At 38.9% G+C, this 26,996-nt stretch overlaps 1 protein-coding gene across 4 annotated transcripts in view; it reads left to right on the top strand.

The window, feature by feature from the left end:
- The window catches only part of VGLL3 (vestigial like family member 3), a 48,917-nt gene that overhangs the window by 12,252 nt on the left and 9,669 nt on the right, over window positions 1-26,996 (top strand). For 3 of the 4 annotated variants that reach the window (XM_084876101.1, XM_084876102.1, XM_084876103.1), the window contains exons 2-3: window positions 1,190-1,475; window positions 10,990-11,523. In XM_084876101.1, the coding sequence (XP_084732227.1) occupies window positions 1,190-1,475; window positions 10,990-11,523 (820 nt within the window). The remainder of the gene's footprint in view (window positions 1-1,189; window positions 1,476-10,989; window positions 11,524-26,996) is intronic. The other variant, XM_084876104.1, reaches the window with a different exon arrangement.

Genomic DNA, 26,996 nt, shown 5'->3' on the forward strand with positions numbered 1-26,996 from the left:
TGAATTTTATAATCTCCAGCATTATTCTTATATCTAGTTAACATTAAAGTTATTGATAATAAAAGTAATGTGAGTTTGATGATAAATGTTTGGAAATACTAAAAAGCAAGAATAAGAAAATAACAACAAAAAACTTACCAGACAGAAAAACAATACAAAATACACTTTGGCAATTTTTATTCCCACAGTAGCTACCCCTCCCCTGCTCTTCTCCATCACATACATGTACACATATATGTAAACCTGCATATTTTTATTACACATTCTGACTCCACCACTTACATGCTGTGTGAACTTTGGCAGTTTACTTCACTTATCTGTGCCTTTGTTTCTTCATGTTCAAAATGTAGAGGATAACAATAACTGCATTATAGAATCGTAATGGTCTGTGGGGCAATTAATAAGTATAAAGTTTTTTAAGTGTCTGGCATAATGTATTAACTATTAGTATCACCATTCCCATATGTTTAAAAATGTTTTTAAAATCATCTAAATGTTCTCATTTTTATTTGAAAGCCACACTAGCCATGGCTAGGTTCTTGTTTTATTTTCTGTAAGCCACAACAATACCCCTTTTCTTTATGATAATAGTGGTAAGTGGAACATCTGAAAAATATGTTCCATGCAAAATGGATCTTCACACAGACTTATTTTGTCATTTTAGTTTGATTTTTGAGAAATGAGTTAGGCACACCTGCCAAATCCTTTTATAAGATGCTACATTCCTGTTTTTATTTTAGTTTATTTCGTTTATGGAACGCACTTTTCTCCTCCACCCCATCCTCAGATAATTAGGCCTCCATCCCCCATTTCTCCATGTCCCAAACTATAGAGTTGCCATATGTTAAATGTTTAAAATAAAAAGTGGAAGAAAAGTGGGGAAGAAATCTGTCTTTTTTTGGTCTGTTTGGTTTTTTGCAAAGTCATCCTTCTTTTGGTATATCTAGATTGACAAAAATCTTTCACACTCTGGAAATATACAATTTGATAAAGGTCTTTAATTTTTCTTTTAAATTTGGTGGGAAGGAGAAGGCTGGTTTGGGGAAGGGAAAGGTGGGGTAAAGCAGAAGAAGAATCAGCTTAAGAACATATGTTATTATATATATTATATATTTAAATTGAAAAGTTAAATAGTTAATGCTTTTTTACAAACTGTCTTTGATACTGTGTTTTGTTTATTCCATCCCAGAAAAAGTTAGCGGTATACAGCAAGATGCAGGACTCTCTGGAAGTCACCCTTCCCAGCAAACAAGAGGAGGAGGAGGAGGATGAGGATGAGGAGGAGGAGGAGGAGAAAGACCAGCCTGCCGAGATGGAGTACCTTAACTCTCGCTGTGTCCTTTTCACTTATTTCCAGGGAGACATTGGGTCAGTAGTGGATGAACACTTCTCAAGAGCTTTGGGCCAAGCCAGCACCCTCCATCCAGAATCTGCCATTACAAAAAGCAAGATGGGGCTAACCCCCCTATGGCGAGGTAAGAATTCAAAAGCAGATGCTCTCCAGGGCCCTGTCTCTGTTTCGCAACCGCCTGTACCAGTTTCCAGCTGGAGAGTTGCCCCTGAAGGACGGATATCCACTTGCTTTTTAATTTTTAAGGACAGCAAGGAATTTCTTTCAGACAAACAGCTGGATCAGTTTTGTCACATGTGGAATGCAGGGTTGGAAAAGATGCAGTCACACCCCTTAAATTCCTCATGGAAAGTCGTGATGCAACCAGCCGGAGTTTATAGTGGCCAGATCTAGCTGCGAGGCACCATTCCTCAAGCCCCCATGGCCCAATTTGGATGTCTAAATAACAGGCGTGCCTGGATCAGCTTTTAAAAATTAGCTCTCGCTCATTCCACTAGGTGCTACGTGGTGACATAGCAGAGATCGGAGTCTGGCCCGGGAATACCAACTTTGAAAGCCATCTCTGTTCTCTCGATAGCTTTCCCTGTCCTACTTTGCTGTGTATTAACTCTTTGTCCTGTACAATCCAGACACTACTGACTATATGTACAGGGTTGGACCTCGGTGAAGTAAAACAGTAGACTGGGCATTCTCTTCTTTATTCCTGTCTATGTAGAGGTCACAGAGTTTGTTTGAATCTGATTGTTAGCTCACTGAAAATTGTTGGATGACATGATAATTACAAGGCTAGAGAAAACACACACACACACACATCATTCCAATGGTAGTTTTAGAGAAATCTGTTATGGACTTCTTTTCTGAACTCACTAGGTTGTTTGAAGCATTTAGGCAAATGGTTCACAGAGGGTGGTTTCCAGAAGGAGGAACATGGGTCTCACATGGGAGCTTGTTGGAAAAGCAGGTTCCTGGACCACACTCCACACCTACAGAGCCAGAAACTCAGGGGTAGTTTGTGTTTTGGCCAGGGCCTCCCAGTAATTCAGATGCAGGCTCTTATTTGATAACCATTTATCTGGGGCTGTTATCAACACAGATTGCAGGCCACCTAACTCAGTCCTGCTGAATCGGTGTTTCTAAAGGGGGGCTCTGGGAATCACACTTGAACAAGTGCTGCACAAGTGAGGAAAGGCTACCAGTGGTTGGGGGCAGATGAGAGGTGATGAGTGGTCAGTCTCCTCTCAGCATCAGAGGGATGGTTCTGCTCCTTTGTAGGGGAGATTCTACAAATCTTTGAAATTGTTGGGTCTGATCTGTAAATAGGATGGCCCCTCCCTCCCTCTCTCCCTCCCTCCCTCTCTCCCTCCCTCCGTTCTTCCCATCTCCCTCCCTCTCTCCCATCCTCCCTTCCTCCCTCTCTCCCTTCCTTCCAGTAAATAAGAATATTAAGATAAGCAGTGACTATAATGAGAAGGAGGAATACAAACTTAAGTGACTTGAGCCTTGACAGAGATGGATTGGGAATCATAACTGCTTATTTGATTAATACATATTACAGACTTCCAAAAGGATTGAGAATGTTATGTAACCAACTAATGTCCTATTTGATATTACATGGTGAATACATTTAATAACTTGGAAAAGGTAAAAATAAGAAAACTAATGAATCAGCTGACTTTAATAGTTTGTTACATCAATAATAGATCCTATCAAGATATATATATATTTTGCTAGTAGAGTAAAAAATACAATGCCTATTTCTTTTAGAATACTGGCATTGGCAACCCTAGTAATCATTTAACCTGGAATGAAGAAACAAGAGCCCCAAATTATAGCTATATGTGAGCGTGATTGTCCATAGTATCACAATTAGAATAGTTTTAAGTGATATGCAAAAAATCTGCAGTTCAGTGTTTTTTCTATAATATGCATGACTGAATAGAGAAGACATTTGGACAGATATCAAATTTCAGTACAAAGAAGGTAAATAAGGTAATGTTTTAGTAACTATTGTTATAATTTTCTTGGCATTATCTTAAATTTGGCCTTCAAATCTACTTCCTCTTATTCATTGACTTACACCGCACATCTTTCTCAGGGTCCTACTGTGTTCTAGGTAGAAGGACTGTATCAGTGCGCAGGAGAGTCTAAGGCTCTACACTCATGGAGCTTTTTAGAGAAAGAGGTAACAAATGTGCAGTGGAACCAAGGGACCATTCACTTAGGGTAATAATAGATGTTCTCTCTGAAACCATTATATTTGTGCATAGATCTGAAGGGAGAAAGAGTGCTCTTCAGCACATGAATATCCAGAAGAAGATTATTTGAGGCAGAGAGAACATCCAGTGCAAAGACCCTAAGTAAAGACTGGATTTGGAATGTTTAATGTGAAATAGAAATGCTGGTGGGTGTGGAATGCAATGAAAAGTGAGAGGTAGAAACAAGAATCTTTGGAGTTGTTTAAGTCAGTTTAGTTTACCGGAGCAGCACAGGCAAACACAGCGGGCTCTTCGATTTCCGTTTCTCCATCTCCCATTAATTATTTCCCCTAATACTTGGGATAATGCATTCCTATAAGGAAGATCTGGAATAAATATGAATTGAATGATTAAGGGACTGACTTAGATAAACCAAGTTCATACCATGTATCCCAGATTAGAAAACAAGTGTCCTCGATGGAGAATTTATTAGCAATACCTTGTATAAAATCATTGATTACAGTTTTGTTATTTGTAAAATAAGGGGGTTGAATTAAGTGATCATTGAAATCTTTTCTCTGTAAAGTTCTGTGATTTCAAATATATTGTTTACTTCCCATTTGTAAATAGAACTCTGCCATAGCTGTTTCTATTATAGTTGTAAATCAGCATTTTTAGACAAACCAAACATAACTTGGATATAATTAATAGATTCACGAAATAAAGATTTAGAAAATAACATCTTAAAAAGAGGTATAATAAATTGAGACCCCATGTCTAGCAAATATAGTTATGGGGAGTTTTGTATTAGTTGCCAAAGTCATACAGGTTTGGTTAATGCAGTCTTTGGGTTCTGTTTGTTTTGAGTTCAAGTTTGGGCCTTCTTACTGTCTGGTTGCAATGTGATTTGGAATTAATTACTTAAAATCTATCTGGGCTCAACTTTGCCTATATCATATGTGTTTATTGATAGCAATTTCCTAGGGTTATAATAGATAGTTTTTAATAATGTGAGTGGAGAATTTGGTATAGGGCTTGATGCAAGGTACTAAATGAAGGTCAGGTGCATTTCCTCTTTTTCTTGTGTCCACTCATTTTACACATAAAACACCAACCTTGGGTCTTTGTACAGAAACATTGGGTCTAGAAGTTTGTATTTCTGGCAGAAACACGGAGTCTTGGACATAGTAGATAACAAGGCTATTGACTGCGTTGATGGCCATCGTAGTAATATTTTATGCAGGATCTGCTGACCAGTTGTATTGAATTAAAGGGTCTAATTTAGGGCATGGGGTTTTTACAGTGCCACACAAGTGTTATAGTGCTATAAAGGAATTTAAAATTGAATTATGTTTGATTGCAGAATATATTTACACAGTAAATCTTTAGACAAGAATAGAATGTCAGCTAATAATGGACTAATGGTCATGCTTTGTGTATTTTGATAGTGTGAGGAAAGTCCTGTTCAGGTGTTTTGCAGCTGTTAGGCAAACAAGTGACAAGCAATATTTGTATTTTGTTCGACATGATATAATATCAATTCTCTCATATTTCACTACACATTCTAGCAGAGATTGAATAAGGCTTCTCAGTTAAGAAAATCTAATTAATCCTATTGTCCCCTCATCCCCATCCAAATAGAAACATCAGTTTCAAATATGTCTATGTATTGATCTCAGCTCCCAAATATTACAGAAAGTGTGTGTGTGTGTGTGTGTAGGAAAGGGGAGTCGTTAAGTTGAGCCACAACAAAAAAAACACTGACTTAAAAACCATGCTAAGCCCAGCCAGTGTGGCTTAGTGGTTCAGTGTTGACTTATGAAACAGGACATCATAGTTCAATCCCCAGTCAGGGCGCATGCCTGGGTTGTGGGCTCAATCCCCAGTAGGGGGTGTGCAGGAGGCAGAAAAATGGGTGATTTTCTCTCATCGCTGATGTTTCTATCTCTCCCTCTCCCTTCCTCTCTGAAAGCAATAAAAATATATTAAAAAAAGAAAAATCCTGCTGAATAGTAACATATTTACTGACATTTTTTCTTACTGTAGCGGCAAAGCAATTGTTGCTTGATTGATCTAGTAGTGTGTGCTTTGAGCAATTTATTCTGGCCGGAAAGACCTCTCTAAATGAGTAGTAACCTAAAACAGCAAAAGGGAGAGGGGAGTAGTAACCTAAAACAGCAAAAGGATCTCCAGGAGGCTCTGCTGAGACTTTTAGAGCAGGCACCTGGAAGAAAATGAGGTCTGAGGTACCTCAGTATCCTGCCCCCAAAGAGTGTGGGCATCTGCTGTCACCCTTTGAATTTCTCATTTTAGAGTTACAAGACCCATTTTGAGCAACTCTAGAACAAAGTAGACAGAGGGCAATCTTTGAAGATAATGGTAATGCCCAATTCCCGCCTGACAGAAAGCGTTGGAACACATATCTTTTCACCTCTGACCCAACCATTTATTTTCATGGGAAGCAGAACAAGAGGATGGGAATTAAAGTATAGTATAGACCCTTTAGGTTAAAAATGCGGTAGCATTTTTTCCCCCCACCGAGTTTACTAAAAAGATAAATGTTATCTTTTAACATTGCTGTTTTAAGTCAATATTTGCTCTAAGAATGTTTTCTGAATGTTTTTAAGATAATTTATAGTGGTTCTATAGAAGTTTATTGTCTCATTTTCCCTCTTACTATAATTTTCCCCCCAAAGTTAAGTGACACAGTACTTAATTAAAAAATAAATGTTGAATTTTCTATTGCTTATATTGTTTGCCCTTATATGTTTTCTTAGAGATATTTACAGTTAATATAAAAAGTCCCCCAGCTACTATGAATTGAAAGAATCATTTGATGGCTCATGCTAAATTCTTCTATATATCTAAGATATATTTCAAGTGTGACTCACACAGTGAAATTACTGGGTATATTTTGGGTGGGTTGTAATGGATAATGTTTCAATTTTGTCATTTTGTTGTTTAGGAATAAGGGTGTGTGAGTATATAATATTTTTCAATCCCAAATGCAAGCTGAATCAATGTATGGATTTTCTGTATGTGTCAGATTGTCAGCGTTAACATCATCCAACTGCCATGTAACACTGGAGAGTTAACGTTGTTCAGTCTGAAGTGCCTCCACCAACCTGAAAAGTAATATTGCATGGAAATGGCTCATACAGTTTCTCATATGCTTTTTCATCCAGCAAATGTGGCTATGATTAAGTTCTTGTGAGCAAAGAGTCATGTAATGAAAAAAATTTACATACATATGAAATAAGTACACTGATTCCCAAGCATGAAATAAAAGCATATCATCTGTTTTTTTGTATCAAGATTTTTTTCTTAACAATCAAGATACCAAATAGTGGTTTTGAAGTTTAGACTTGTCCTGAAATATATTTTCTATTCAGTATCATTTCATTTGCTTGTCAAATGTAACATTGTTTTTGAAACGGCTGCATATTATACTAATCTCAGGAGACATACCAACTGGGAAAAGACTAAGTTGCTTCTAATTTTATGTTTCCCTAAGGCATTTTAAAGCTTTGTTCAGACTTTATGAAGTGCATTTTTAAAAATAGAGTTTCAGTTTCAATGACAATGTGTTCACTAATCCCAATACAATACTTCCTAAATAGGACAATATTTTTGGTAAGGAATTTGTTCATTATTCACTTTTGTACATGCATATCCAAAATGCTGAGGCATCTATAAAATAAAATTGGGTCTAAATACATATAAATGAAAATAAATACAGTGGTGCCTCGCATAACGAACGCCCCGCACAGCGAACTTTGGACAGGTTTTTCATGAAACCATCGGCCAAAAAGCAGAAAATGGATGAAGATGTGCAAGATTCGGTAGACTCTACTTAGTCTGTCTTAAAATTAAAAAAATGTGTTTTTTTTTAAATTATGTTTTTAGATGTATCTAAATAAAAATATGTCATCTTAGCATATTTTTTTATGTCATCTTAGCATATTTTATGCTACAGAACGAATTATTTTTTTAACATGTATTGTTATGGGAAAACACGTTTCACATAACGAACTTTTCGCATAACAAGCTTGCTCCTGGAACGAATTAAGTTCGTTGTGTGAGGCACCACTGTAAAAGGAAAACAGCCAGAGAAATGACATGTACTCGCTGCATTTTTGATATTTTAATGGTGGCTTTTACTGAGGAACTCCGTATCTCTGGCACACACCCGCCGATTGGGTTCAGCGATGTTTATAACAGGATGTTGGCCTCACTGGGAGATGACAGTTATGAGTAGAATGAAGGATTTGGTACCAAAGATTGGATCTATGAAAGCAAAGTGGCAGATTGGTGGTGGCAAAGCCGCACTGTATGATGTAAGGAGCCTCTATAAACTCCTTGTTTGGGTTTTGAACTGTACATATTGACAGATTCCATTGTGGGTGTGACAGAAATATTCCATAATGAGCATCACTTAAGGCAAATTGAATTTTCTTCTCACAGTTTATGCAATTTTCTTTCTTGTCATTAGCAGCTATTTTCCATATGTCAAAGGAAGACCATTCTTAAATAAAACGTATGTGCTCCAGTGCCAGTAAGTTTGATTTCAAGTGCTATTTTCTGATAAATTGTGATTGTGACGAAACAAATTCATTCAATGAAGAGTATGCCAGGACTGTTTGAAAATTTGAAGAATGGTGTCCACTTCTATCCTTTGCCTTTGGAAGACTAATACTTCCTAGATTTCCCAAGGGGGTTGAGGTCCACAGAGATTCTTTGGGGGAGAGACTTGATTATGAGACAGGACTCGCTGTCTGTCCATAGAATGAATAGAGTGAATGATGAGCGCTCTGGGCAGACGGGAAGAATGGGAAAGTTTGCAGTGCTAGCGCCACAGCTTTTAGGGAGGCTAGGGAAAGGAAATGTTTGAATACCACAGTGATATCCTAATTATATTAGTCAAATTACAGATGTGGTGGTTGATTCACACTACACAAGCTTTCCCTGAAGCTAAACAAATAAACAAACAAACAACTGGCCTGGAAATTTATGAAGTGAGAACATGGACATGGATATGTCAGACTTTTGAATGCTTTTATTTCATAGTACTTTTTAGGATGTCCTTTATTCAATGGGAAGATCTAGCTATTTGTGTGTGTGTGTGTGTGTGTGTGTGTGTGTGTGTGTGTGTATCCCAGCATAAAAATACTATCTTACTTTACAAGCATGACTAATATGTTAAGCAACCTTATCCTAATCTATAGACAGAAATAATTTATAGGCCACTTTACAGAGTGATAGAAGTATGGAGCCAGAAGATATTTAAAATTTTCATTCAAGTGCCTCATACTTTAGAGGAAGACTGGGCTACCGAGAGGTCAACAGATCCATTTGGGGTCATAAAATGAGATAGGATTGCCCTAGTCAGTTTGGCTCAATGGTTAGAGTGTCAGCCCATGGACTAAAGCGTCTTGGGTTCGATTCTGGTCAAGGGCACATACCTCAGTTGTAGGCTTATTCCTTGGCCCCAGTAGGGGCACATGCAGGAGGCAACCAATCCATGTGTCTCTGTCACATCCATGTTTTTCTCTCTGTCTCCCCCCCTCCTTTCCACTCTTTCTAAAAATCAATGGAAAAAGAACTATCACCAGTTGAGAATGAACAACAACAAAAACAAATGAAATGATATAGGATACGAGCTGGGTGCTAGTTTTTTGACTGAGCTTTCTAGACTCCCAGTCCAGTGCTCACTCATTTCCACCACATCATGGCCACAGGCTCTCACTGGTGGTGTAAGTCTTCCTAATTGGAGATCTGACTATTTCAGTCTCCAGATGAAAACCTTTCAAGCTCAGAGATTTCTCAGGACAGCACCCATATTCAGTACATGGTTGGCAAGGTCATACCCACCTGTGCCCTTCTTGAACCGTCTTGTAAAGTTTTGCCACCGTTTGCCCACAGAACTCTTTTTGATACTTCAGATGGTACTTTGCATGTATAAGGTATGTGCGTGCATGTGTGTGTGTGTGTGTGTGTGTGTGTGTGTGTGTGTAATTTTTGGTCTTTTTCACATACTTTTTTATTTGCTTAAAACACTCTTCACTACTTCTTCCCAAGGCTAGCCTGACTCTTTCAATTTAGCTTTCTCTTTCTTAGGCTTCTGTGTTTTTCTTTATGAGAGCACCTACCATGTCATGTGCGATTTATTGTCTGTCCTCTGTCAGGTTGTGATTAAAGATTAAAAATGACATCTCTTGACCATCTGTGTTTGGTACATAGTAAGTCTATAATATAAATATGTTACTGAGATTGAGTGGAGAAAGTGAATTGAAGCAGTCGGGGAAGGTTCTCTCTCTTATTTCCCTTTCCCAAACACCTTCTCAAATCCATCACTCGTACTTAAATCTCTTGATTTCCACAGGATCTTCGCCAAAATTTAATGTTCAAGTTATAGTGACAAGTGTGCCCTCTTGTGGCACAGTTGTGAAGACTGCTGGCCATCCAGGAAGCAGGCTACCTGTTTCAAAGCTCATTTTCCTACTGGCCAGCTGTGAGGTCTTGGGCTTCTTCCCTGCCTCTATTTCCACATGGATAAAATGGGAATAACAGTAACAAAAAAATAACAGTAACTACCTGAAGGGAGGATTCAATAAGTTCATCTGTGGAAACTGTTGGGCATTTGGTCAATATCATTAAGTGTTAACTATTATTCTTATAGACTCCCAGAACTCCACAGGGGGGGAAAAAAGCCTAGAATACTCTTTCTGATGGAAAATGAGTGTTGATGAGCATAATTAAATGCAACCTTGTTTCCGTTTGTTTCTTTCAACATTAAAATGTTTAGTTTGGCCGAAACTGGTTTGGCTCAGTGGATAGAGCGTCATATTGTGGACTGAAAGGTCCCAGATTCGATTCTGGCCAAGGGCATGTACCTTGGTTGCAGGCACATCCCCAGTAGGGAGTGTGCAGGAGGCAGCTGGTCGATGTTTCTCTCTCATCGATGTTTCTAACTATCTCTCTCCCTTCCTCTCTGTAAAAAAATCAATAAAATATATTTTAAAAATGTTTAGTTTGAATGAAAATTATATTTGCATTTAAAGGAAGTAAGTAAGCATCATCATTTCCAACCTACTTGAACCCCATCTATGCCATACGTTTTCTTTCCCTGGGACTAGGGACTTAGGACCTTTGCTCAGACTTGGTGGCAGCAAGTCACTCAGGAGGAAAGGAAGCGTTTCAACCCCAACTTGGAGACCTCAATACAGATTGTGACTGAATAAACTGCACAGACTAGGGCAGGGGACCAAGCACCGTGAACCCTGCACATTGACGTGGCCTGGAGACTCACTTAGCCTCAGCTCACTGCTGTGTGGAGGCAGGAAGTGCATCCTAATCAGCCTGCTATAAAATAGTGGACGTGTGGAGGCAAGTCTCTCCTAGGATGGAATCTTACGTGAATAATTTATTTTTCTCTTTTCTCAGACAGCTCAGCTCTCGCAAGTCAGAGGAGTAGCTTCCCAACTTCCTTTTGGACCAGCTCTTACCAGCCCCCTGCACCCTGCTTGGGGGGAGTTCACCCTGACTTCCAGGTCACTGCGCCCCCTGGCACCTTTACTGCAGCTGACCCCAGTCCCTGGCCAGGACACAGCCTGCACCAGACTGGCCCAGCCCCTCCCCCTCCTGTGTCTGAGTCCTGGCACTACCCTTTGGCATCTCAGGTGAGCCCATCCTACAGCCACATGCATGATGTGTACTTGCGGCACCACCACCCCCATGCTCACATGCACCACCGGCACCACCACCACCACCACCACCACCACCACCCTTCTGCTGGCTCCGCCCTGGATTCGTCCTACCGGCCCCTGCTGATGCCATCAGTGCGAGCAGCCAGGATTTCTGCTCCCCAGTGTGACATCACAAAGACAGACCCAACCACAGTCAGCACTGCTACCTCAGCGTGGGCTGGAGCCTTCCATGGAACTGTGGACATAGTGCCAAGCGTGGGGTTTGATGCAGGTGAGCTGGGGAACTCCCCCTTTCCATAGGAGAAAAAGCTAAGAAGTAAATCTTTTAAAGAGGGGATGTTCTAAGTACCTTGAAATATTTTTCCCCCCCTTATGTGTAAAGTTAAGCTTTGCCAATATGTTTATGGAACCTAACCCGTGTGCAATAATTCCTGCAGAAACTGGTGTGAGTAATTCATGGAGTACAGTCTGAGGAAGCTAGCTATCGGTCCCTTTGGGCTGGAATCGTTGGTGCTTTGTGCTTGTAAAGTATATTGAGCATATTCTCTAAATCTCCCTTGTCTCTGTGCTATGTGCAATGCCTAATAGAATCATAAATAGTATGTTTCAGTCGTTTTTATTTCTCTTCTTTTTTTGTTAAGTCTTATTTATGGTTAAAACAAAACAAATTGCCTCTGAAAAAGACTAGGGAATGTATTTTTTTAAAAAACTGGATTTTTTCTTCCCTTTCTTTGCCCTTTTATCTACCCCCCTTTCTCCTCCTCACTTTCCTTTATTTCTTTCTCTCACTCTCTCTCTTTGTTTTAAATAATACCAGACTTCATAAAACTACTATAAAGTTTATGTTCAACAGATTTTTTAAAAATGGTAAGAAAAATATTTATCCATAGAGTATTCAGCTCCTCTGGAATTCACTGGTTCTGAAGGTCATAGTGTTAAATGTGTGAGCTTGGTTTTTGGACCAGACTGTCGTATAAATGGTATTAATAGTTCCCAGGTTAACAAAATCACAGGCTCCAGAAGCTAAAAAAGACCCATCAAGTCAGCGATTACATCCCCAGAGTCTACATTCCAAAGGCATCCATTTCACCTCCAGCCCAGGTTCTTTCCCTGGAACATTTGACGACACTTTCTTTCAGAAGTTTAGAGAGTCACTGTTTCCTTGGTTTTTCTGTAGTGTGCAGGGCCTTTAACCTGAGTGCTGGTTCATAGGAAAGACCTCCCCAGAGAAATACATGTCCAACATCAAGTGACATTCACTCTGACAGGAGTGGAATAGCCTTATCTTGGTTATTGCTTCTGCGCTGAGCTTTCCAAGTTGGTCTGTGCCTGGCCTCATCTAGTTCAGATTCCTAGTGAGTCTCTGGTTCAAACTGCTTTTCTAAGAAACTGTCAGGAGACTTGGTTTTCTCTTTAGGAGAAGAGAATGTGGTGGGGCTAACTACAGGCTCCCCTTCTTTCTTAGCCTCATGCTAGCAGAATGAAGGCAGCTCTTGAGTTGTTGGATGCCTGGGGCCAGATCTGAGTAGAGTTCCAGTTTGGTAGTTGCTATCCTGGAGGCTCTTTCTTGTTGTCCTTCCATGGTACCGGCATGGCCACACTGTATGCCTTCAGTAGGCAAAAAGGATGTTTTCTCCTTTCTCAGTGACTTTGGGCTGCTATGATAGAGTACCTTTCATTGCATGACTTAAACAGCAAACATTTAGTTTTCATAGTTCTGTAAGCTGGAAAGTTCAAGGTCAAAATTCTGGTACTTTCAATGTCTGGTAGGGGCCCACTTTCTGGTTCATAGACTCTGTCTTCTCAATGTGTCCCCAGAAGGCATAGGAGACAAGAGAGCTCTCTGAAATCTCTTATAAGGGCACTAATTGCATTCATGAGGGTTCTGCCCTAATGTCCTAATCACCTACAAAGCCCCCATCTTCTAATACTATCACACTGGTCATTAGGATTTAACCTATGAATTTTAGGGGGACAAAGACATTCGGTCAAAAATATTCCCTCTGTGTATTCTATAACATAAAGACCGCAAATGGGTGTGATTGCTTGTTGCTCTCCATTTCTAATTCTCTGTTACCTGTTACCTATTTTTCTAGTTATCAACTTTGGGCTGTGAGAAGAATCGGGTAGAAGTCTCACTATGATTATGTTGAACTGTGTCATAGTTGATTCTACAGGGATCTTTGGAGCCCAGATGGCTTTTTATGATTGTCCTGCCTTAAGTTGAGGTGGATGGGCTTGTTTCATTCCTGCATTGACTGGTTATTGGATGGATTTGCCTATTAAAAAGGAAATGCCATTAGGCAAGATGGCTTTATTCAGCTGAAGGTAATTCCCAAAGAGAGAAACAGTTGAAAGTCATGAGCTGCCAACAGTGGGGAAATGAATGTTTTAACATGGAATGGGGAAGGATCAGTGGCCCACCACAATATCCACTATAGGGGAACAACAAAAGAGTAGTAGCTCTCCTCCCACTTTTCTCACTCCTTATTAAATAACAAGTTTCTGCGTAATAGGCCCAGGCTAGGGAAGTAGGTTAGCTGAGAAGAATGAGACATAGGTTCCTCTATCCAATCTACGAAACATTGACCCAAAATAGTGACTCAGCTCAGGTCTCAGCATCAGTGTTGGGTGGCTACCCAGTAGCTGAGGGAACAGCCTGCATTCAGGTGAGACAGCTGTGAAACTTCTCACAACCCAGGTACATTCCATTAGGAAATAAATGAATGCAACCATTTTGAAAGCAATTTGGTTATGGATATGACATTTTCAACAGTTGGGGAAAGGTTTAATGATGCTAGGTGCATTTTTATTTTGCAGCCATCTGTAGGAAACCTGGAAGGTTGAGCATAATATAAAGCTCAATGACTAAAGAAAATTTCAGAGTATCATGTATGATAAAACCCAAGGGTCAGCAAAAAATTTCTGTAAAGGGCCTGATAGAAATATCCAATTACTTCATATGATCATACTGTCTGTCACCACTACTCAGCTTTGCTTTTACAGTGTTGAAGCAGCCACAGAGACTTAACTAAATGAGGATGGCTGTATTCCAATAAAACTTATATTGACACCGAAATTTGAATTTTACATAATTTTCATGTGTCTTCATGTTTTCTCAATCATTAAAAAATATATATAAACAATTTTTCCATACTTAGCTCATGGGCTATGTATATAAACAGGAATGGGCCTGATTTGGCTTATGAGCTGTAGCTTTCTGACCCTATATAATCTCATATGTGCAATTTTTATTTATGCACTCAAGCGTGCACACACACACACATTTGCACCTGCACTTCAATAATTAAAATTATCTGGAAGTATATGCCCCCACCTGTAATGATTGCTTATAAGTAATTAGTTGGCATCCTGAGCTGTGAAGACAAGACATATTTTATAAGCCCACCTCTGGCACTCACTAACTACAGGGTTATAGGGTTTTGGGCAAATTACATAGTCCCCTAGATGCCTCAATTTATCTTTACAAAATACCTCTGGATTGTTTTGAGGATTAAATGGGCTAATGACGTAAAACATATAGAATGCCAGCCAGAGCCTTTCTTTGTTCTGTGCTGCCTCCTGTTGGTCAGCATACCTCATAGTGAGTGATAGAACTCCTGGTCTCCTGGTCCAACTCCTGATGGGAAACTTTGCATGTTAGCTTTTTATACACACACACACACACACACACACACACACACACACACACACACTAGAGGTCCAGAACATGAAAATTCATGCACTTGGGGAGTGGGGGGGTCCCTCAGCCCGTCCTGCTCCCTCTCATAATCCAGAAGCCCTCAGGGGTGGGAGGTAACCCGGCAATCAGGGGAAGGTGATGCCCCCATCACATTTCTGCTGCTGCTACTGTTAGCAGCTCAAGCCTCAACCAACCCTGGTAACCTGAGCCTCGGGCGGGGACTCCGGAGGCAGGCGGGTAGAATGGCTGGGCCCACCTAGGCCATGCATCTGCTGCCCAGTGGAGCTGAGGGGACTGGGCACCACAATCTTGTGGCTGTGTGCACCTCCATCTTAGAGCCAGTGGCAGTTAGTTAGCATATTCCCTCCTTATTGGCTGTGGGCACTGCCCTCTTTGTGATGGCATGAGGGTCAATTAGCATATTGACCCTCATGCCATATTTATTAGATAGGATTGATATACATCATAACACAGCTGTCTTCCTCATGAAAATACCTATCTTTACAAAACACTGTTATCTCAAATCCCATATTAGGCTTTGCTCATTCTCTTTAACAGTCTCAGATAGGGTTTCATGGGAACAGTAGTTTTGGCATGTGATAATAAGAGCTTAACTGAAAAAATAAAAGGTCCATAGTGAGATGATTTAGTTAACATTGCTACCACATACCTCTCTTTGAGATCACAATCATACATCCTTTAGTAAACAAACATGTTAAAATTTAATAGGAGATTTTCCACTCAGATTTTCTTATGGGCACACTTTGTTTTTAGCATACTTATTAACTTTTCATGTAAGGCTCTTTGTGAATGCTATTGAGCTCAGTTTTTATCCCACAATAAAAGCTACAGATTTCAATTTTAATCAGTGACTTTCACCTTTCTTTAAGCTACTGTAGAGAGGAAGATTAAGAATGGTAGCTAGAGCCAAAGATAAATACCTAGAAGGGTAAGATGAGGAAGGGAGAGTCTAGGATATGGAGGACTAACTTCGGTAAGCTCAGAGTATTGTACTAGGTCCTTTTGTGTAAGGAAAAAGAGAGTTACATGTGGACAGAATTGTGATTGTGAGACAACATAGTATTAGATAGGCATGTGCAAGTGCAAGACTATGTCTCTTCCTATAACGCACATATTTTTGTGTGTGATGACATTAAGTAAATTCTGACCACTATTCATCTTTCAGTGGCTATAACCATACAATGCATTTTACCGAAATGCTGACATTCTTATTTTCTGTTATTACCAACAATTCACCTAAAATAAGATATATAATGTTTCATATCCCCACCAGTTTGAATTAATTTTTTAAGTAAATATTTCTTAATGAAGTATTTTTACTAAAATACAGAGTTGACTTTATTTATAACTTCCACTTTAACCACTGTTTTTAAATTTAGCAAAAGGAAAAGCAATTGTGCTTTGTGGTATGGCTTTTTCTTTATAAACCCATGCTGCTTATGGCTTGAGATTGTTTTCATCTCTAGATCCACAGATATTTTTCTTAGGATCCCTCATGTTATTTTATCTATTATTTTGTTATAAAGTTATTTTTTATGTTGAGGAATGTCATAATTACTCAATATAAAATATACGTAAACATCATAGAGTTGTGGTCCATATATTACTTTGCTAAGATGTATTTAGGTAGGCTAAAATCACACCATCCCCCAAATAACATTGTGTGTTATTGCACAAGTTCAGGAAATTAGAGGTAAACGGGATTTAATACGTTGCTGTACCTCTGGCTTCTCAAAACAATTTTTTCTTGTAAACATTAGCTAGACATTTGCAGAACTAGTAGATTTTATGACTGAATGACTCCACCCCAACTGATGGCTAGAGCCAGCTATTAAACACTATCTGGTTCCTCTCTCACTAATGAATATGTTTTCAGCTATGCAGTGAACTCAGGATTATGTATCATAGCATGTGACATTTATTTTTTCTAGACAGAGAAAAACAATACCACAATAGCTACTAGCCCTGAAAATGACTTACTCAGTGCACGTTGTGAAAATTTCCATACACAGGAAGCTATGTTTCTAGTTTCTCTCAGGTGTTGAAGCATAAACTGAATTGTTTCTGAAGAGACTTTTCTACCAATGGGCTTGATATACCTGTGGATAGAATTATTCTGATGAGAAACCTGGATAAAATGTTGAGAACAAAGTTCAATAATAGATAGGGAAAACTGGGCACCCAGGGGAAGATTGGAGTATACCAACATCCTTCTTATTGATCTTTCATAAGCACTTTTTGTCTGATGAAATCATAAAAGTCAAGTCACCTTAAGCGGCTTTCTGAATTCTTTATAGTGTGAGGCCTGTAAACCACCTTAAAAATTCTGACTTAATCTGAATCTTTTCATCTGAATATTTTGTGGAAGGGCCCTCATTTACAAATATCCCTATATAATAAAAGAGTAATATGCAGATTGATCATCACTCCAACACACAAAGATGGCTGCCGCCATGTGGTCAAAGATCCTGTCTCCATGAGGACACAAGATGGCCATCACAAGATGGTCAGCAGGGGAGGGAAGTTGGGAAGGAACAGGCCTGCAAGGGAGGACAGTTGGGGGTGATCAAGCCTGCAGGGGAGAACAGTTAGGGGTGACCAGACTGCAGAGGAGGGAAGTTGTGGGCAAACAGGCTGGCAGGGGAGCAGTTAGACATCAATCAGGCTGATGGAAGTGGTTAGGGGGTGACCAGGCCTGCAGAGGAGGGAAGTTGGGGGCAAACAAGCTGGCAGGGGAGCAGTTAGACATCAATCAGGCTGATGGAAGTGGTTAGAGGGTGATCAGGCTGGCAGCAAGAAGCAGTTAGAGGCAATCAGGAAGGCAGACAGGCAAGCATTTGGAAGTCAGCAGTCCTGGATTGTGAAAAGGATGTCCGACTGCCCGTTTAGGCCAGATCCTACCAGGATCACGCCTAAACGGGCAGTGGGACATCCCTCAAGGGTCCCAGATTGGAGAGGGTGCAGGCTGGGCTGATGGACACCATCCCCCCCCCCCCCCCCCCCCGCACGAATTTTGTGCACCAGGCCTTTAGTAAGATTATATTTTAATTAGATTTAATTTGTAATTATTATTTCCCCAAATTGTTATATAGTGTTTACTTTAAAATAGGTGAATTAAGCTATTGCAGTGGTTAAGGTACTGGTGATCAGTCCTAATCAATACTATGCAGAAGCCTTACATGGTCTTCATTAGTAGAAACACATATATTTTTGTTTTATCAAGTACAGCAAACAAAATAGCAAAGTGAAAAATAGCTATGCCCTAGAGCAGCAAATGGAAAGGAAGTTTCTCTCCAGGAAGGAGGGATGGACATCAAGTTACATCTTGCTTTTCCACCCAACCTGTAAGTGTGCCGTCTCACTAGATCCCATCTCAAGACCCATGCCTTATTGGAGGCGGTCTATTGCTGACAAGTGTAGGCAAAAAAGATTGTGATTGTGTGAAAATTCTCAGAATAATGATGATAAACTATTTTAACATCCCCTTTTAACATGTTATTAATTTTTAAATGTTACTGAGGACAGTAATGGAATTAAAAACATAGAGCTTTAGCCAAAACCGGTTTGGCTCAGTGGATAGAGTGTTGGCCTGCGGACCGAAGGGTCCCAGGTTCGATTCCGGTCAAGGGCATGTTTCTTGGTGCGGGCACAACCCCAGTAGTGGGGTGTGCAAGAGGCAGCTGATCGATGTTTCTCTCTCATGTTTCTAACTCTCTATCACTCTCTCTCTTCCTCTCTGTAAAAAATCAATAATATATATTTAAAAAATTATACCCCCCCCCCCACACACACACAGCTTTATATCCAGGAACCTCTTAGAAAAGTATTTCCCTTTCTGAACATATACATCTGCAAAAAAAGACTGAAATAAACCAAGAGTTACCAACCTAAGGGATTTTAATATTTGCTTCATATCTTAATGCTTCCATTCCAAATTTTATAATGAGAGAGAGAAATAATCAGAGAGCCATAGTAGCTTAAACAGTTTCCCTCCCATATCTCCTCTTCTCATGGAGCATATATATTTGTTGTTGCAATTCTGAAGATTATGGAGTTAGTGATGCATTGATGTCTATTCTAATATTAACAGTGATTTTTATAAATGATAGGGAAATTATCTCTAATGGTTTTGTAAGATAGAATAGGCATAGAAGTTTACTTCTAATCATTTTACTTCAGCAGGGAGACACATTAAATGGCATTTTAGAGAAGCCAGATCCAGGACTCTGATCTCTCAGTGGCAGTTGTGCTATTCAATGAAAGTTTATAGATTTTTGGGTACTTACCTTGGGGGTGTTATATGAATATAGATAGTTAAAATGTCACAAGACAGTAGCTGCTGATTGAAAAAACAAAAAACAAAACACTAGTCAGAATGTTTACAAACCAATACTTTCTCTGGCCTTTTAAAAAATGTGTATTATGCTTTGGTTGCAATAAAGACTCTAGTAATTAACAATCAATTGCTTCACACTTTCACAAAACTTTTCTTCTTCATGGACTTATGTCATAAGTCTATTTTTCACTGAGGAAAAAAAAAAGATCACCAAAAGTGTGTTAAATTTTTCTGCACTCTTGAATGGCATTAGTTGTACAGGGCACATGTCCAGAATGGCAATTTCGTGACCAGAATGGTAATGGGAACCATCTCTGAGATGCATGCAAAACAACAGGCGATCCCAGCCAGAGAGTTAGATCTGCATGAACAGGACCTGGATGGTGAATCAGAGGGGGAAATGCATTCCAGAGCACTGCTGTCAGTGCTGTCTCCATGGCTGGATTCTGCAGGACCTTAATGAAATTCCTCTGCGGTCCCAGAGCTGTGTCGATCTTGTCCAGGCTCTCTTCTGGGCCTTCATCCACTGAATGGTGCCATGTGTCACACTGCCCAAAGCATGGGGTTTTCTCTCATGATCCTTCTACCTTACAGGGTGAGTGCAGAGGCTTTCTGAGAGGAATCCACATGTTTTAGGATTCATTTGCTTAATAATACAAATAACCAGGCATGCAAATAAAAGTGTGTATGTGTATGTGTGTGTGTGATCAGTTTGAATCCCTGCTAACTACAATTTGCTTTAAGAATAATGCTATTTCTCATACATTGCTCGAAGAAAATTGAAAAGTTATAACCTTTTAAAATACTAGAAAATGTGTTATAATTTAAAATACTCATAGACTTTGGCCCTGTGAGTCTATGCCACATAAATATAAGCAATGGCATTTGAAGATATATGTACAAATTGTTTATTGTGACAATGTTCACAGTAGTAAAATACTGGAATCACGTGTCTGCCATGAGGAAGGGTATCTAGGAGTGAATTATGTTCTATGTGGTTTTGATGACTAAAAAAATAAAAGCTACAGCAGAACATACATCTGCACTGATTGTAAAAAATGGATGACAAAACCTGGATGTATGTGAGTCTGTGTGGTGTGTGCATGTATATATAATTCAATGAAAGTAGAGAAAACTAGTTGGTCAACATGTGTTTCCTTTTAGGGTTGCAGGTATTGTGGTCACTAATTTGAATTTAGGGAGGAGAGAAGGAGAAGAGTATAGAACAAAAAACTATATATATATACTATATATATATACTATATATATATATTATACACTATATATATATACTGTATATATGTATGTGTGTATATGAATATGTATGTTTCCTCCAGAAACAGAGGAAATAGATATTAAATTTTTAAAAATATTTTTTATTGATTTTTTGCAGACAAAGGGAGAGGGGTAGAGAGTTAGAAACATCGATGAGAGAAACATTGACCAGCTGCCTCCTGCACACCCCGCACTGGGGATGTGCCTGCAACCAAGGTACATGCCCTTGACTGGAATCGAACCTGGGACCTTTCAGTCCACAGGCTGACGCTCTATCCACTGAGCCAAACCAGTCAGGGCAATAGATATTAATTTTGTTGATAATTTATTCTCACCCTAAAAATCACTTAGGGGCCCATAAAAATGATTGCCAGAGATATGTATGGGAAAAGCAAAGAACCAAACAATAGATTCTAGGACCAATATCACCACCTTAGGTATATTATGGTAGGTTGAATAACTCTCATAACCTCTTCTTCAGGTGCAAAATGAAAATGATATGTCCTTTGACACAACTGGGAGGGAGATAACAATGAACGAATGCCCATGCTTGATTTTTCTAGATGTTTACACATGATACAGAACTAAAGCTCTCATTATTCTTTTTTTTTTTTTAATATATTTTATTGATTTTTTTACAGAGAGGAAGGGAGAGAGATAGAGAGCTAGAAACGTCGATGAGAGAGAAACATCGACTAGCTGCCTCTTGCACACCCCCTACTGGGGATGTGCCCGCAACCAATGTACATGCCCTTGACCGGAATCGAACCTGGGACCTTTCAGTCCGCAGACCGACGCTCTACCACTGAGCCAAACCGGCTTCGGCTAAAACTCTCATTATTCTTAATAAACATGGAGCATTTCAAACAGAAAAAGAAGTTCACACTGGAGATCATAATGACATATGAATAATGGAGATGCAAGCTTTAAACACCTCTGCCACTTTCTGACTGTATCTTTTGGAGTTAAATGTTGTAGTAGTGGTGTTTACTGGAATTACACAGTTAAAAAAAAGGTGCATTTTCTTGAGTGGGCACACAATTGGAGAGGTGGGATAAAGAGTAAAGGTAAGGGTTTGAGGAGTTATTGGTATGTATAACTTTAAGACATTTTTAAACATAATTTTATCTCTCTAGAACAAACACTGGGCCACATGGAATGAGAGGGTAATAAGAGAAAAGACATCCTATCCCATTGTGCTTATTTGTTGCTGAGATGTTTATTCTTGTCAATCATGAAGGTGCAAGTGAAATTTTATGTGCAGAATAAGGACTTGGATCACTTATTGATTAAACTACCCACATTGCATATAGTTAAACTACCCGCACTCTATTAATACTTGCTAATTTGTAAAGACTGTTAACTAAAACACACACACACACACACACACACACACACACACACACACACAATGAATTCATTTTCTATTCAAGTATTAATTTTGTAAACAAGTTTTTATAGATAGCTCTCTGAAATGTTTTCCTTTTGCTTTTTAAATTGCAAGCAATGTTAGATAATGTCATCATCCTTAGATTGCTCTTAAATGAGTTGTCACCAACTAGCTATGGTTGGGATTGGGGACTTTTTCCAACTGTCATGTCTTCCCAAGAGAAACATATGTTGCTCACCTGCAAGAAGACCTATAGAGGTTGAAAGAAACTCCTGGGTAATTCTAGCATGAATCCAAATGGAGAATCACTCAAAGATAAAAGGCTTGTTTCAGGGGTCGGGCTCTTTTGTATCAGCAAAGTATCTTTTCAATAATACTTTGATATTTCTCATATCACATATGAGGGTACATCTAAAAGAAACAGCTCAAAAGAAGAAATCTGTTTCAGAACTTGTTCCCAGACAATTTTACATTAGCTTTCAGACAGGCTGCAATGATTATATACAAAAATTCTATATGGCCTGTGGAATTTACACATCCTTTTATTCTCTTTCGGGCTGCCCAACTCTTCCCTTATTGTTCTATTTATCAACAATATAAGGTTTCACAAACAGTTGTCTGTGGCCAACATGTTCTGAATTCCTAGGCAAAAAGATGACCAAAAACAGTCTTGCAAGAAACCAATGCAAAGCAAAATAAGCTGTTTTTTTTTTTTAAAAAAATTTTTTTTAATACAGCCTGACATACTGGAGATTTAACTTCATGATTTTTGTCAACCACAGTGTGTGTTATATATAATACATGTTTTCATAGCTGCTTTGTTTGAGCAGTATCAGATTATGCTTAGCATCCTCATAATAATTGAAGCTCTATTTATGTTTTTTTTAATATTAGATAGATTTTTCTGGAAAATGTCAGAGAGCAAGCTTGTGAAAAATTACTTATGTCAATGTAGAAAAAATACATATATGTATGTAAAATATCTCATTCTTATTCTTTCCTAATGTGTTTTGATTTAATGGAGAGATTGATTAAACCAAATAGGCATAAAGACAGGTTTGTATTTCTGCAGTTCTAAAGTAATTTTTTAAATCTCATATCTTTAACTCATTAATACTCGCAGGTAAAGTGTCTCCCCTGTCAGTGTTGTGTCCCTAATTATGGTTTTATGGAGAAGCAAGGAATCCAGATTAGCTCTTCCTCTGGTTGGATTATCTATTTTCTGGATCATAAAGCTGTCACTGCATAACCTAGAAACCTTTTAAAAGATGCATGTTTGGCTGCATTTGTTATCCAACAGATGTCTGGATACTTAGAATCTCTTGAGAGTACTATAACTTGTGGTTTCAGTTACAATAAGTGATCCAAGCATTTTTTGGATTTGCTCCTCTCCAGTTCTGGGAGAAAATCTGTAGAAGAAATTACAGAGGGTGTTCCATTTCACTCCTCCCCACTCCCTTTTCTCTTTATTCTTTGTCTCTGTCTTCAAAGTTCCTTTGTATCTGCTTTTGAAATTGAGGTCACTGGATTGGTGAGCAATGTCTGCATTCCATATTGCACCCCATGATCCCAAAGTGCTTTTACCCAAGAGGTTTTCACACTGACATTCAAATTTTGAGCATGGTAAATTTCCACTATGATCAAACACTATGTAACTCTGTGGTTTTCATTTTATTTTATATCGTATGCAAGGTCAGTTTTTAAATGACTGATTCAGATGTGTACCTCCATATCCCAATGCTTCAAGAATTTGCCAGTTTCCCTTCCAGCAGGTCATTTTTAGCATACACGTGTCTGAGGAAATGGATGTTGCTAAAGGCAAAGGCTGAAGATGCTGTGCTTGGGAGGGTTTGTGATTCTGGAGGGAGTAAGGTTCTGAGAGAGCAGACAGACTAGGTGCTGGCTGCCTGGGTCTGGGAAAACACCTCGGCACTAACTGCTTGCCGCCTGCAGAGTTTGCCTCAGGTGTGCAGGTGCTGTGCTCCTTATAATAACGTAGTAAATGATGGTCTACTGGGTTTTACATTTCTACTCTTTAAATCCGAATTTAAAGACATTTTGACAAGTTCAGACAGTTTTCACCTCATTGATTCTGACAGCACTACTGGATAGAGATTTAAAATCAATTCTAAATGTGCCTGGAGGAAACATCTTCATATGCAGAAAGCCTCCCTCTGCTAATAAATGATTACACTGTCATATTTAGGAGTCTTTTACCATGGCTTTAGTGTGTGAGAGATGTAATGATAAGAAGGTAACTGTAATCCAAATGTCATAATATATTTAATCTTTTTCAGGGAGTGGGCTGGGAGAGATTAACCAAAGAGCTTATTTGCATAAGCATGGTGAAGGCCTGGGGCAGGGAGTAACAGGAGTGAGATGGAGGGGGTCAATTAGGAATAAAACGGGTCATTTATAACACTTTCAACAATAAAGGTAATTTTTTTTTTAAAGTACATCTTATTTGGAATGACTTTAAAAAGAACTATTGTTCAACATGTAAGTACTAAGTGTGGAGGTACTGGCAAACTATTTGTAATATATGAGAAAAAAAGTTAATATGCCTAATATACAAAAATACTTAGAAATCTATGAGGAAATTACTTTCTTAGAAGCTTAGAAAATTTGCCAAAGATAAAACACAGAAAAATGCAATAATCAAATGATGTTCAGCTTCACTAATGCTGGAAAAACTGCAAAATGAAACAATTAGAGACTTTTAATCTAAAATAATAATAATAATAAATAGGAAATAAATTATGATTGTACAGACTTCCTGAAACATTTAACACCAGCAAATGAAATATGCAAATGTAAGTGAACACAATATTTGGGTTCAGCAAGCACATTTTCAGAAATATCTTATCCACTAAAGTATTCACGTAATGTATATTCACCTATTTGTAGGTGTGTATATCCAAATGATGTTGATCTATAGAGAACTGTGTAATTTATGGTATGAGGTGCAATGGATATTGTACAGCCCTTCCAAAGGGTTTATCTACATCTTCTGGCATTGAATGGCTTTTTAAGATAATATTGCTTGTTTGAAAGCACAGTATAGATAGAGGTGTGAGTACATCCAAAGTATACTGAGCGAGTTGTTTGATGACGGGATATTATGTATAACTTTTACTTTCTAAACACTCCATAGCTTGATTTTCAAACAAGAAATCTATGATGTTTTGAAATTAAAGGAAAGAATAAAGGGGGACTCCATGGTGGTTAAACACCATCTATTTTGATATGCTCCTGAAATAAAATGAGAGCTCCCAAACTGGGTCGTTCTCACTCTTATCACACACACACACACACACACACACACACACACACACACACACGTGCGCGCTCCATTAGAGTTAAGGTGCTACCTCCACAGAGATCTTATTTGGAAATTCTTAACTAGCATGTAAACCAATTGTCCCAGGGCTCAGACAAACAAATGTGGTTGTATGATCATTACCAGTGATAATTTTATAAAGTAGGAGAAGACAATAAGATTGTCTCTAGCATCACTTTATTTGTGATCATTTCTCATTGTGTCAGTGTTAGAGGTGAAGGTTGGATATTGTACAGCCAACCTATTTGTGATCATTTCTCATTGTGTCAGTGTTAGAGGTGAAGGTTGGATATTTTGATAAAGCATCTAATACAGTGTTGTATATATTTATATTTATATTTATATTTATAATGAATATGGCATATCTTATTAAAGCAGGGATTCATCTTGTATTTTTTAATTAAGAATAAGCTACCAACTTATCTAAGAGTGAGCATTCTGATTTAAAAGGATTTCTAGACTCATTATCTACTGGAGGCGTGGTGCATGAAAATTCATGCACTGGAGAGGGTGTCCCTCAGCTTGGCCTGCCCCCTCTCATAGTCTAGGAGCCCTCAGGGGCAGGAGGCGACCCGGTGATCAGGGAAAGGTGATGCCCTCAATATACCCCTGCTGCTGCCACTGCTGGTAGCTCAAGCCTCAGCCAGCCCTGGTAACCTGAGCCTCAGGCAGCCCTGGGTGGCTGGGCAGCCACCATCTGAGGCTTGCCTGTGCCTTGGGCTGGCCTGGGTGGCTGGGGGGCTAAGGGGACTGGGGGACTCCAGGGGCAAGCACCCTGGTGGGGCTGAAGGGACTGGGCTGTGGGATCCACCACTTTTGAGGGTGTGACAGTCAATTAACATATTCCCTCCTTATTGGCTGTGGGTGCTGCCATCTTTGTGAGGATGTGATGGTCAATTAACTTATTCCTTTTTTATTAGATAGGGTGAAATGAAAAATTTATATTTATTCATTTAAGTATTTACTTTTAGGCCATAAAGTATTCTAGCCACACTTCCAGGTTTTATGTTTTACTTTTTCTTCTCTTTATATCAATAGCATGTACCACTAGTGTATGTTTACCACAATACTTTTATTATCTCCAGCAATAAAATTAATTAAAAACATATTCTACTTATTTAAGTATTGTTAAGCCATTATGCTTCTTTGGAAGTAAGACGTGATTTTCTAATGGATGTGACTAACAAACATTGCCTAAATCTCAGGTGCACCAGAGTGTCAGCTTTTCAGTAACTATTTTTGTTATTTATTATTTTTTTCTACTCAGTAGCAGAAAATTTAACCTCACTAAGTGTATTCTTAGCTAAACCTAATAATATCTCCATTGCGTTTAGTTTGAAACAACTTTCCAGAGCTGGCCCAGGGCTCAGTATCGTTCCAATATGCCAAAGTCGTGGCTTTGATTCTGGTCAGGGCACATTTGTATCAATAATGAATGTGTAAATAAGTGGAACAACAAATGATGTTTCTCTCTCTCTCTCTCTCTCTCTCTCTCTCTCTCTCTCTCTCTCATCAATCAATAAATAAAAGATTTTCCCATTTTGAGATAAAACCTCTTCTCAGATTTGTCCTTCCCTCACTTTCTCCCTAGGATTGTCTCTCTACTCCTAAAGTTAGTCACATTTCAAAAATTGTCAATTAAGAGGTTGCTGTTAGATGTTTGGTCCTGTCATTCAGGC

This window comes from Pipistrellus hanaki, assembly GCF_964339955.1.
Source record: "Pipistrellus hanaki genome assembly, chromosome: 2".
NCBI lineage: Eukaryota > Metazoa > Chordata > Mammalia > Chiroptera > Vespertilionidae > Pipistrellus > Pipistrellus hanaki.